Source organism: Plectropomus leopardus, chromosome 6, assembly GCF_008729295.1.
Source record: "Plectropomus leopardus isolate mb chromosome 6, YSFRI_Pleo_2.0, whole genome shotgun sequence".
Classification (NCBI taxonomy): Eukaryota; Metazoa; Chordata; class Actinopteri; order Perciformes; family Serranidae; genus Plectropomus; species Plectropomus leopardus.
Genome location: NC_056468.1, coordinates 33288277 through 33300256, shown reverse-complemented (window position 1 = coordinate 33300256; position 11980 = coordinate 33288277). Strand labels below are relative to the sequence as shown.

Here is an 11980-nt window from a genome sequence, read left to right as displayed (position 1 = left end):
AAAAAAAGAAATAAATGAAACAAAAAATTCAAATAAGTAATACTGAAGGTTAGAAAAAAAGAAATACAGTTTCCAAATAAGAAATAAGAAAAAAAGAAATACAAATTCTACAAACAGAATTATGGATTATTTTCTTTAAAATGCAAATGTAATTCTCCAGGTGTGCTGCTGCAGCATTTCAAGCTTCATTTGGTGAAGTGTGTTTTCTACCATGTACACAGGAGGGAGCCAAACACACAGTAATACGCTGACGGTAACATAAGCAAAAAGATAAACAACCGCATCCAGGAACAGAACAAAGAACGATCACAGTACTGTGAGGGAGATTAATAATATTTTACATAACAGGAATTTAAGCAAATATAAAAAGGCAGTAAGAACATGACAGTGTCTGAAACATCAGCCTGAGGGAGACGTTGATTAAACAAAAGTGTCTGTACAAATGCAGCAGGTTTATGTTGTTTATTTTACAAAACCTTCCGGTTATTTAACCTCCCCACATGCCAGCTCTCTGTTGTTATAAGTCAGGTTTACTGCAGGAAAAAAAAAACACACACCAGTGTGAAACAATAAAGGTCAGCCGCGGCCACGTTACCACCGAGACAGTGTCCTTGAATAACCGGGGAGGATGAAGTCGATTTCAACGGCATCAGCAACTCTTTTCTTATCGGCTCTCCTTCTGATACTGCGCTGTGTCTCACTTCTTCTTTTTTTTTTGAAGCCAGAGCTTTCCTTGGTTACTCTGTCTTGAGTTCACAGTCGAGGTGACGCTCTGACAGCATCTGAGAGAACAGGGAATATAGGTCAGACGGAGCACACAAGGTAAAGTCTGGGCTTTCATGCGCCTTCACAAGAACTAGAGCAGAAGAATGCAAAACCAGGACCGAAGAGCGAAGAGTAGACTCGAGCTTTTGAAATCCATTTCCACGTCTCCGCTTTCATCTCCCCTCAGTTGTTATTCTATTGACTTCAAGAACTCCTACAATCTCACTGCATTGTTTGTGATATTTCGGGATGCTGTGTGTTACTATTCATCTGTTTCACTATAATTTAAGCTCAAAGAACCTGAAAGCATCTCCAATGCCCCTTAATTATGAGATGGTAGGAATCTATCCAGGCTGCCGAGGCTGAGGCTCTTAATCATACACAAGCTGCAGAGGCTGTCATTAAGCTAGTTTGCACTTGATGCACCACTTAGCGCAAACGAAGGGACCAGCCAAGTACGTGTCCGCCCTGTTGAAGTGCCACCGAGCAGAAAACCTGCTCAGCGCTTTAAGCTGATCCGGATCTCCGCGGGAAAATTTCACTTTATACAAAAAGAGCAGCAAGTAGGGGCGCTCAGGAGCTCAGCTGGTAGAGCGGGTGCCCCATGTGCAGAGGCTATGTCCTCGCTGCAGCGACCACAGGTTCGATTCCAACCTCAGGCCTTAAGTGCATGTCATCCCTTCTCTCTCCCCCTTCCATGCTTAAACTGTCTTCTCAAATAAAGGCAATAAATGTCCCCCAAAAAATAATCTGAACAATTTAAAAACAAGAGCTGCTGGTTGAATGTATTTTCATTATTTATTTATTAATTTATCTTTGGATTAATTCAACAATTAAATTTTATTTATAAAGCCCGATATCACAAACCACAATGCCTCACTCTGCCCTTGGATCCTCACAGCGGAAAAGGAAAAACACTCGCCAAAAGACACATTAATGGTGGAAATTATAGTAGAAATCTCAGGAAGAGCAGCTGAGGAGGGGTCCCTCTTCTAGACAGACGTTCAATCAATGTCCTGTGTACAGAGCAGATAAACATCGTAAAATTATGGTTGTACTCTAAAAAAATGTGAGAATATTGTAAAAATATATGTCTCATTTGCCCCGAGGGCAGAAATGTAGTTAAAAACCCCCAAATAAATTCAGTTTATATTGACAAAAAGTTGCAAATCTTCACATATCAGAAGCTAGAATTGTGAAGTGATTATTACAGATTAATTATCTTTCACTGATCCAAGAAACAACTCACTGCCAATGCAGATGAATTAATAGACTTAAACAGTATTTTACTGCTGGAAAGATCTTTCACAAAACTCTGCTGTTTATGCAGTGGAAAGACATATGATCTTCTTTTTGTACTTGGTGCTACATGGCCAGAGAAAACAGAAAAATGACAGTTTTGTTAAATAGGTAGAAAACCTACAACAACCACAATGCACTGCGTTACAGAAATGCTTCCGCTGTTGGATAATGTAATAAAAGTTACTTGTCCAATATGATGCGCAGCTGGTAACAAACAATCTGGTATTACAACCAAATGGGGCGATAAAAATAAAGTACATTAAATAATAATTAGTAAAGTAAATTTCTGATTTTAGATGAGAAATAGGTGATAAAGAATCTTGGTTTACCTTTGATCAGCACTGTCTAATGTCAATGGTTCGCTTCTATACTCTTTGAATCCATGTTGACACACAAAAATGAGGAAATATGATCTGTAGCAAGGACTGTGCATCGTTTATGTCTCTGATTGTCCTTTAACCTCCGAAAACGTCCTTGCCATCCATGATTTATGAAGAGCAAATGTATTTTTATTAAACAGTCACTACAAATTCAAGTAGGATTTCCACCATTTCCAATATTTTTCACATTTTTTCCAGTAGCATGTTTAAGAGAAAAACTCAATTGTTCTATAACATACATTTCTTGAACGTGTGCATTTTTGTGCAGCTTCTGTAAGCCATGTGAATAGATATGTCATAATTAATTTATAGACTTGCCCTTTTTTATACGGTGGTTTTATTTCCCCGAGGTTCACTGCAGTTTTGCACGTCATTTTGTACATTAAAGTTCTTTTATTGGTGCAAAGTAAAAAATACTGAAGGGTTATTGTGACAAAATGTTATGGTAGAGTTGTTCATGGATGCTGCTTCCTCACACAAAACATTATTACCGCATTGATGTTTACAATGGAAAGTTCCTGCACTAATTTTGGGTGATAAAAGTATTGTAAACTGTATAATGGTCTGCCTTCAATTCATATCTTTGCCACGAGTGTATGAACTATATTTGGGGATCAAAAAAAGTTATTGGTTTTTACTTTTTTTTAAAAATTGAAACATTTCATCAGCTGATACATTGGTCATCAGAATTTCATCAGTATCAGCCCCCAAAAAATCCATAATTGTCGGGCCCTAATTGTGGGTGGCTCTTTACTCAGCTGCCTGGTTATTGCTTTTTTGCTGTTTTTATAAGTTGCATTTAAGAATCATGACATAAAAGATTTTTATTTTTGTCTCCTTCTTCCCAGGCCCACTACTCCACAGGCAGAGTTTCCGCCTCCTTCACATCCACGGCCATGACTCCCGCAACAACACACGAAGCAGGCAAGTGAACGTCTCACACGAAAACCCCTCTGCAGATTCCCAGCAGGCAGAAAAATTCACCTCGTCTTTCTTTAGTCTCTTTAATCGTTAACTGTCCAGGGAAACCGGCTAGTCAAGCCTGCTCTTTTTGCAGCAAAGTGCAGCTTCATGCTCGCACAGCTGAATGTAGCTGCAACTGGGAGCTGCTCAGTTCGACTGTGTTTTCTCCTCCTGTCAGCCTCGGAGCTGCTCCATGGGAGAGATTTGCTGTTATGCAACTGTATAGTAGGTTCAGTACACTTCAGAAGACGAGGACAATGTTTGGATTTCGTGACCCAGTTCAGGTTTCTGAAAAAGGCATGCCATACATTTTTCTGGATGTGCGCCCCTGTTGTCTGCACACATATAATACTGAGACATGTTGTCTTTATAGCGTATATATCAAGAGTTCAAGTTTCAAAGTCCATCTCCAGACAAGTAAATTTACACAGATAAATACCTCTGTACATGGAGAGAAAGAGAGATTGTAATAGTGAGTAAAAAATTAAGTTAAATGATGCAAATTGAATAAGTAAATAAATAAAAAACAAATCAATTAAGAAAATAAGATTAATTAAAAGACTAATAGATTTAATAACAAGACCAAAAGAAAGAGAAATGGATATACATTAGAATGTATATCCATCCATGTAAGAATAAATTAAAAATGGAATCAAAACTAAAAATGAATAACAAATAGAAATATAGATAAAAAGTGATATAAAAATAAGAAAAAGAATAAATAGAAATAATAACAACCAATATAGTAATAATAATAATAAAAAAATTAATAAATATAAAACAAATAAATAAGAGATAAAAATGAAATGAGATAGAAAAGGTAATATTGATTTTTAAACGTAAATTAATGAATTAAAATAAATGATGAAAATCAACACAATTTACAGTAAAGAATAACAATAAAGGATAAGAGAGAAAATCAGTGAAAGGATTATTTTTAGTAGCCATGCCTCTGTTTAATGTTTGTTAGTTCTATATGGCACCTTTTTGTAAGACTGAGTTACACTGTCTTGTATTGAAGCTAGAAAGCTCTTTTTAAAAAAGCCATTTGAAATTAAAGATAGAAATACATGAATCTAAATAATAACGGGCACTGCAGAGGCTCTGAGGGGATTTTAAAGGTCAGCGATCTTACCTTCAGCAACATCAGATCGAGACTCACAAACAGTCAATAAATTCTTAAGACTGCTTTTCAAACAGGTTTGTCCCAAATGATGTCCTCTTAAAATCTGCATTTTCGTGTTACAGATGCCATTGCAGACGACACTGTGCGTTACCAGTATGTGAAGAAAAAAGGCTACGTCCGTCTGCACACAAACAAGGGAGACCTGAACCTCGAGTTGCACTGTGATAAGGTAATAACATGCACACGGACAACACAAACACGGATTTACAGCCCAAACAAAAAGACATAAAGCTTGTTAAAATATTAGGGAAAAATGCTTCCTGAGGCTTTTATTCCATGTCTCCCCAACTTGAGACAAGACAGAGAAAGAAATCCCAGCTGTTCTTGTGACTGAGCCCACAGGTTTTTCTAAATTTCCATATGATCATTGAAAGACAGAATTACAAGTAAAAAGGGACTTTAATACGTCACATCTTTGCAGGTAGTGCTGGAGGTATTTTGAAAAGATAAAAAGCATAAAAAACAGCATTTCTTCAAGCCCCTAGGAGCTAATGTTGTTTTTAATGAAACTATATAAGTAAATGTTAGATTTTATCAAACAAGTAGCATCTATAGTTTTATAAATGCGGCCTGGTGTTTTTGAAACTGAGGCTCAAAATTCAGACATGACTGTTTAAAGTCCTGGAAAAGCAAAAATAGATATGTGTATTTAGTTTGTCACGCCTCAGAAAAATGTGTTCCTCGGACAGATTTGAAATATTGGGAACCTTTCTTGCTGACACTAAATGTCAAAAGAAAAGCCAGAGCCTGTTTTGTTCTCCACCTGCCGCTGTCTGCATCTTTGCAGCTCTCTGTACCAAAGAGTAGCGTGAAATTCAAGAGCACTCACTCTGCAGCAAAATCTGTGGACCAAAACATCCCCAGAAGTTCACTTCACAGCACACTTACAAGCGAAAAACTCCCCCAAAACAATTGCTCAGCTTGAAGCGATCTCAGTCGACTGAGGGTCTGTGTCTAAGGGGCAGAGACAGGAGTGGTGAAAAACAGTTTACCAATCTAGCTCCACATTGCCGCACTACACAATTATTAAACAAGCCTTTTTTACATTTTTTCAACAAGTATTTTCTAACATTTATAATGTGTTTAGGAAGAAATGACTCATTTTGCTTTACTTGGACTTTAATTCGCTGGTATAAGGTTCTCAAATAATGTTGCCATGCAGCTTTGGCCCAAGCGGGTGGTTAAATCGTATTTAGGGCGACACATCCAAAACTCTGAAATCAGCTTCTTGCAGAGTCTGTCCCCCGGGTTGCCAAGTTTACATCTTGGCAAAAAATGTGTTTCTTGTGTGCTTCCTGTTTTTAAAGTCAGGTGTCAGGGGCTCCACAGAGACAGCAGGAGTTCCAGGAATGCATTTCTGCCCCGGTAACCAGGCGCTTCATGCGCTTGGTTTTCATTGGCCTCTGAGCTGTCGAATCAGAATAATGAGGGGAAAGTTGCAGCGGTTAGACAACCTGCCCTCTGCACACACCCCCCCACCCATCCTGCTCCCCAGTGGTTTCCACACAAGATTGCAGCTCTATTCGTGGCCTGCTGTTTATGAATTAATGAGTGCCGCTTCACTGTCACATACACTCTCAGTCACACACATCCAGAGCCCACCTCCCTGTAAAGTGCCCATTTGCTCTCGCAGCTTTGGAGGTTTCGGTCGCCTCTGCCCTCGTTGTCCCCGACTCAGGTGAAGTGTGAGGGGGCAGATGTTAGAAATCGGATGACGCGTCCTACATCTTAGTCATACATAAAAATCGAGGAAGGTTTATTGTATTCAACAGCGCTGTGGATACGATAGATGGGCTTCACCTGAGTGGGATAGAATAAGAGTCTAAATTTACATTTTAATCATCCCAAAACCATTTTTCAATCTAACACAGACAAAAATCTAAATATTCCAATTATTTTCTTCAAGTCAGAGATTAAAAACAAACAAACAACATACAAATAGCAATGAAAATGAACATCCAGGGACAGGGAAATAGCCCAGAAAGACTACCTAAACAATATAAAACTAGATGAGTGCATTCAGTGGAGTGCAGATCTCTGCCAGGTGTTTCTTGGGGCCTGTAGGTGGAGAACAGGCGGTTCAGGGTGTCTGTGTGTCCAGCGTGAAGGCTGCATGACAGTAGTGGAAAAATGCATGGAACAGTGAATACGGCAAGCGGATTTTACAAAATTCACACTGTTAAAAATTGTCTGACGCAGAATAGTTTCTACCTTTCACTGTATTCTTGCAATGCTCTAAAGTTTTGGATGAAATTTTAGTTTGGGTGTAAGGAAATTAATCCTTTGAAACCTGGATTGACATCACTTTTTCTTGTGCTATGTTCAGACATGTCCCTGTTAAACCAGTATTTAAATTGGTTTGCTTTCTTTTGAAAACATGGAAAAAAGGTAGAGAGCAACTTGGCAAGGACTGCTCTGCAAATTGCAAGAGATTAGGAGATTTGGATTTTTTGAAAGAATGTCCAAAAAAAGTAATTATAATTATCAGAATTATATATGTGATATTATTATTATTATTATTATTATTATTTTCCCTAATTCTTAGGTCATGCCCTTGTACTTACCTTTTTTTTTGGAATAGATAAATTAATGAACAAATTTAGAATAACTACACAGGTTATTAGGAAAACAGCATATTAAAAACATTTATCAGTTGAGAATTAAAAATGTTTGTTTTATTCTTTAGATTAATGGATTTTATGTCTCTCTGGGTCTTATATGCTGACGGGAAATGAAAGAGCCTGCAAGCCTTTGAGAATTGGGACATTTTTTACATTTCTTTATTTCTGTCTGCGTCAGCAAACATTGTTTCCACGCTGACATCACCGCTTGTTGACCATTTTAGGCATGTTTCTAAATTGGATTGCATTTTAAACATTCTCAGTCTCCAGTTCGCACACACAAGAACAAAAGCATGCATGCAGACACGCTGCATTAAGCACCACTACAGGGCAGCAGCAGATAGAGATCTCTGACGTGAAAGTTTCTGGTTAGAAATCAAAAGGGTGGAGATGAAAGTCATGGCAAAAGCACAGAAAGGAAAGGCTTGTGTATTGTGACATTTTGCAATTTGATAGCTAATGAAGGGTGTTGTTTTCTATTGCAAAAATCATTTTTAAGGCTTAAAGGGTTAAAGTCAGTTCCTTTTTTTGTCTAGTGGTTTCAGAAGCAACATCACTTTCTTGTGCTGCTTTTAGACACCTTGTACAAATATTTAACCCAGTGAACTCAAATTGGTGCGAGTTCTTTCAAAAACATGAAGAAAAAAAAGGCAATGAGTGGCTTGGTGAGAAATGTTCCAGAAATTGCAAAAAATAATTAAATTTAGAAAGTTACTTTTAACGAAGCAAGTAAAAAAAAAATCAAAGAAAAAAAATCTTGAAAAAATTATATATTTATAATGATAATAATTAGATATTTGTGAAATAATATTTGTGATCATTTTTCAGGTGACTTTTCACAGATTTGTTTTCCTTCTTTATGTATTTTATTTTATTTTATATTACGATAATGACCATGATAATGCAGATTATTATCATTATTATATTGTTTTTATTTTTTTATTTATTTTTATTGATTTAATTGTTACTAATTTTGGGGTAAAGTCATTTCTTTTTTCATTGCTCATTGCCTTCCTCCCATGTTATCAAGCCAGTTAGCTCAGGTTTTAAAGTGTTAAAACAATAAGCCTCTTTGTACCACAGTGCTTTTAAAATCTGGGATTTATAATAGAGGAGGAAAGAGGCAGAGCGTTGAACCCCAACAGGAAGATTGAGACGTAGCGGGAAAATAAGAGCAGTGGAGCTTAGACGAACTGTCACGCAGCAAAAGGCCAATGAATAAAAATAGTTTTCTATGAAAGCATCTGGCGATTCTTAGAAACCACCAACCTTTGTTGCCAAGGGGGAAAAAGTTTATTCCTCATGCAAACACACACGTGTTCCTCGAGGCTGTTGACGTTAATAACAGCAGACCCGACCGGCGTCAAAGTCAAAGCCACGCCTCCCGCTTTGGGGACAAATGGCGGTTTATTTCACACAGAGCCTGTCGGTCAAAATTAGCGTCTGTCAGTGTTTGTTTTTGTAATGATTTACAAGAAAGTTTTTGTGACCTCAGACCTTCAGGAAAAATAATCCAGATGTCTTTTTTTTTTTTTACACCAACAAAACAGCTTTGTAGAAGACTGCTGACTCTGGCTTCTAGCTGTACAGATACGTGACGCCGCCTCGGGCAACAGTTGAACTCTGCTTCATTGCAGACTTGTGTGTGTGTATATAACACACTTCGTAACAGGTCAGACAGAGTTATAAATGTGTGACTCTGTTTGTTTATGGAAATGCAAAGCTGTCAGCTCTACCTGGAAGCTGAAATATAAGCTGCGTCTCTGTAGCTGTCCGGAGTCTTCTGAGACTCCCGTCACTGAAAGAAGCCGTGAACAAAGACGACTGAGTCAAATGGCTGTGTCATCCCTCCTCTGTTATTCAGCCCCTTAAAAAAATACTCACAGTTGAAACTAAAATCTGCATGCAGCTGAAATTGTAATTTTTCACTGTTTGCTGTACATTTTCTGTTTTTTTTTTAGTAGTTTCTTTAGTACTTTATATTGGTTGTTTGCTGTTAACTATATTAGGAAGTTTTGATTGTGACAACGTGCCACGAATACATTAATGTGTAGGAAACCCTGCAGATGAGACAAATATTGACATTTAGCAAAAAAGTTCTCTGAATTTTACAAGGTTGAGAATGTAGCTGTTAGTATGTTCCTGGGTTGATTAAAATTTCTTCACAGACGTTTGATTTTGGCACACAAAACATCACTTTGAGGAGACTCAGCAGTGATTTCCGGCAACAATCTGTCGGCACTTTAGTTTGGGCTCAATGCTTCTTACTAATTTTATAACTCACTAAGATTTCAGTAAGCTTACGGAGCAGCTGATATTATTGGCTGTGGAGAAATCATTCAGTATGTCGAAAAACTGGATTTTTGTTGATTAATAGTTGATAATAGTTGGGATAAATTCTGATCTATGCGTCTTTTTTATCTCCAGGTTCCCAAAGCTGGAGAGAATTTCATCCGTCTGTGTAAGAAAGGCTACTATGATGGGACGATCTTCCACAGGTCCATCCGAAATTTCATGGTAAGGACTTTTTGACCTGATAAAAAAATGCTCTTCTGCGGGTTTATTTCTGTCCACTGAAGCCACCAGTGTACTTTAAAATGACTCTCATAAGCACAATAGCAGGTTTACGACCAAAACAAAGTGCCACCTTTAGCTTTGATTGCTGGTTTGGACAGATTATATTGGGAAAGACAGGAATGAATGAGATGTTAGAACAGGTTCTTAACAGATTAAAAAAAGCTTTAATCTTAGTAATTCTGAGACTAGGTTGTGATTTTTTTGGGCCTGTTTGGACTGTCCCATTACTGGAAATGTTACTGGTTGAATTCTCAGAACTAACAGTAACTTTTGCAGAGAGATTATGCTTTAATGCCACAGTAAAGTCCCCCCTTTATACGTCCCTACACACTTACACAGAATCAAACGACGGCTGCGTCGTTGTGCTCCTTTGTGTGATTATACGTTGCATCACAGCGTCCCTCGATCAAAAGAGGCGGGTGACGAGCGTGACGTTAAACACACAAGCGTCCGACTCTAGTACATTATGTGCGTCGGCAGCGCTTTAGAAAACAATAACAAAGGCATAACACATCAATCACAATTATTTACATTCTCTGTTAAATGACGGCTGATCTTGTCTTCTGTTCGGAGGGCCCGGAGCTCCCGAATCTCATCCATCATTTATTTTATCAATGCATTTATACTAAAATATTTTGGATTGAACATAACATAAGGAGAACAACAGGACAAATGATTCATTTCTAGGAAAAAGACATTTTTATTTATTTTGAAAGCAGTGTGGAGGACAAGGACACTACTTTCTTTGTTCAGCCTATTTTGATGATGGGATTAGAAAATGTGGACAGACTCCAAACGAAAAATTTCCTACAAGAACGGCACCAACTGTCTGTTAAGATAGATGTTTCTTTTTTTTGTGGTTTTCTGGTTTAACTTGTCTAATTTGGTTTGACTTTGTTTTATTTTGGTTGTTTATTTTGTCTGACTGGATCCATTTATATAATTTATATTTGTGTATAAAGTATATTTTTTTGAATAATGCCAAACTGAATAAAATAATTTGAATGCGAAAAAAAACCTGCACCAATATGCTATCGCAACAAAAGGCATAAAAAATAAAGACGCTTTGAACAGGCAGTGTAAATAAGGCCACAGATGGCTGGATTGGTGTGTCAGGGTTTAAAATTCTAATAATTTTACTGTCGCAAATTCGCTTCACTGCTGATATGAATAAATGTAATGCTAAATATCTGCAGGTGAGTATTTCTCATTCGCTTGTTTACTTGTCACGCCCCCTGTGTGTACAGGCCTTCACGTTGTCGTGTTATATTAATATAAGCATAAGAGTTGATGTCATGAAAATCAGAGGATTCAGGAGGGTTTCTCTTCATCACATCTCTGTCTTAAAGAAGCGCTACGTTGTGACTGACCCAAAATATAAATGAAATACCAACCGTGCAGTAATTTAGTGTTTCATTACCTTGTCCTTTGTTGAAATAATAATAATATATTTTGGTGTTTGCGGTTTCAGAGATGAGCAAACAGCTTTTTCTTCCAACCGAATCTTCTTAACCAAGACTATTAGAAAAAGAGGTCTGTGATCAGCCGCTCGTCCGTGTGTTTCAGAGCTGCAGCTCCCGTAATTAAAGTGGCTCTGAGTGGACATCTGGTCTCAAGGGGACCCTTACCTTTTTTTATTCAGTCCCGTGGTTTTCATACACAGAGGCAAGCTGTGAATTGTTTATCCGTAATTACTGTGCCACTTACGCCTTCGACTTATCCTCCGCAGCTGAAAGGGACGGGAGGGAGGCCTTGGAGAGAATAATTTCAGGGCAACAAACACTTTTAAAGTGGTGTGTTAATGGGAATAGAGTCGTGGCCCTCAGTTCCCTTTTTAAAGCGCTTTATCAGGACCTTGCGGTTGTACAGAACATCCTGAGACGACACTCCTAAAAAACATTTGACAGTTTTACTTTGAGCCTGACGGGTAGCAGCCTTGATGGGCCTCTCGTGTTTCAAACAGCGTGAATTGTACAATACAGATGTGATGCAACTGTTTTACACGTGAGTCTGCAACGACGCTACGTTAGTTTCTTATCTGTCTCCGTTCAGTGAGGGAACATAAAGACGCTCATCGGCTTTGATCCGTCTTTGCTGAAACAATCTAAAAATATCATTTTAAAAAAGCACATTTCTGCTGGTGATGTAGTGTGTCATAGAATATGAAAATATGTCTTGATTTGTTT

The 11980-nt window shown here is 37.9% G+C and overlaps 1 protein-coding gene across 1 annotated transcript in view; it reads left to right on the top strand.

The window, feature by feature from the left end:
- ppil2 (peptidylprolyl isomerase (cyclophilin)-like 2) overlaps window positions 1-11980 on the top strand; it is a 38864-nt gene that overhangs the window by 9258 nt on the left and 17626 nt on the right. Inside the window, exons 3-5 of the mRNA XM_042488603.1 lie at window positions 3296-3371; window positions 4659-4765; window positions 9645-9734. Coding sequence (XP_042344537.1) covers window positions 3296-3371; window positions 4659-4765; window positions 9645-9734 — 273 coding nt within the window. The remainder of the gene's footprint in view (window positions 1-3295; window positions 3372-4658; window positions 4766-9644; window positions 9735-11980) is intronic.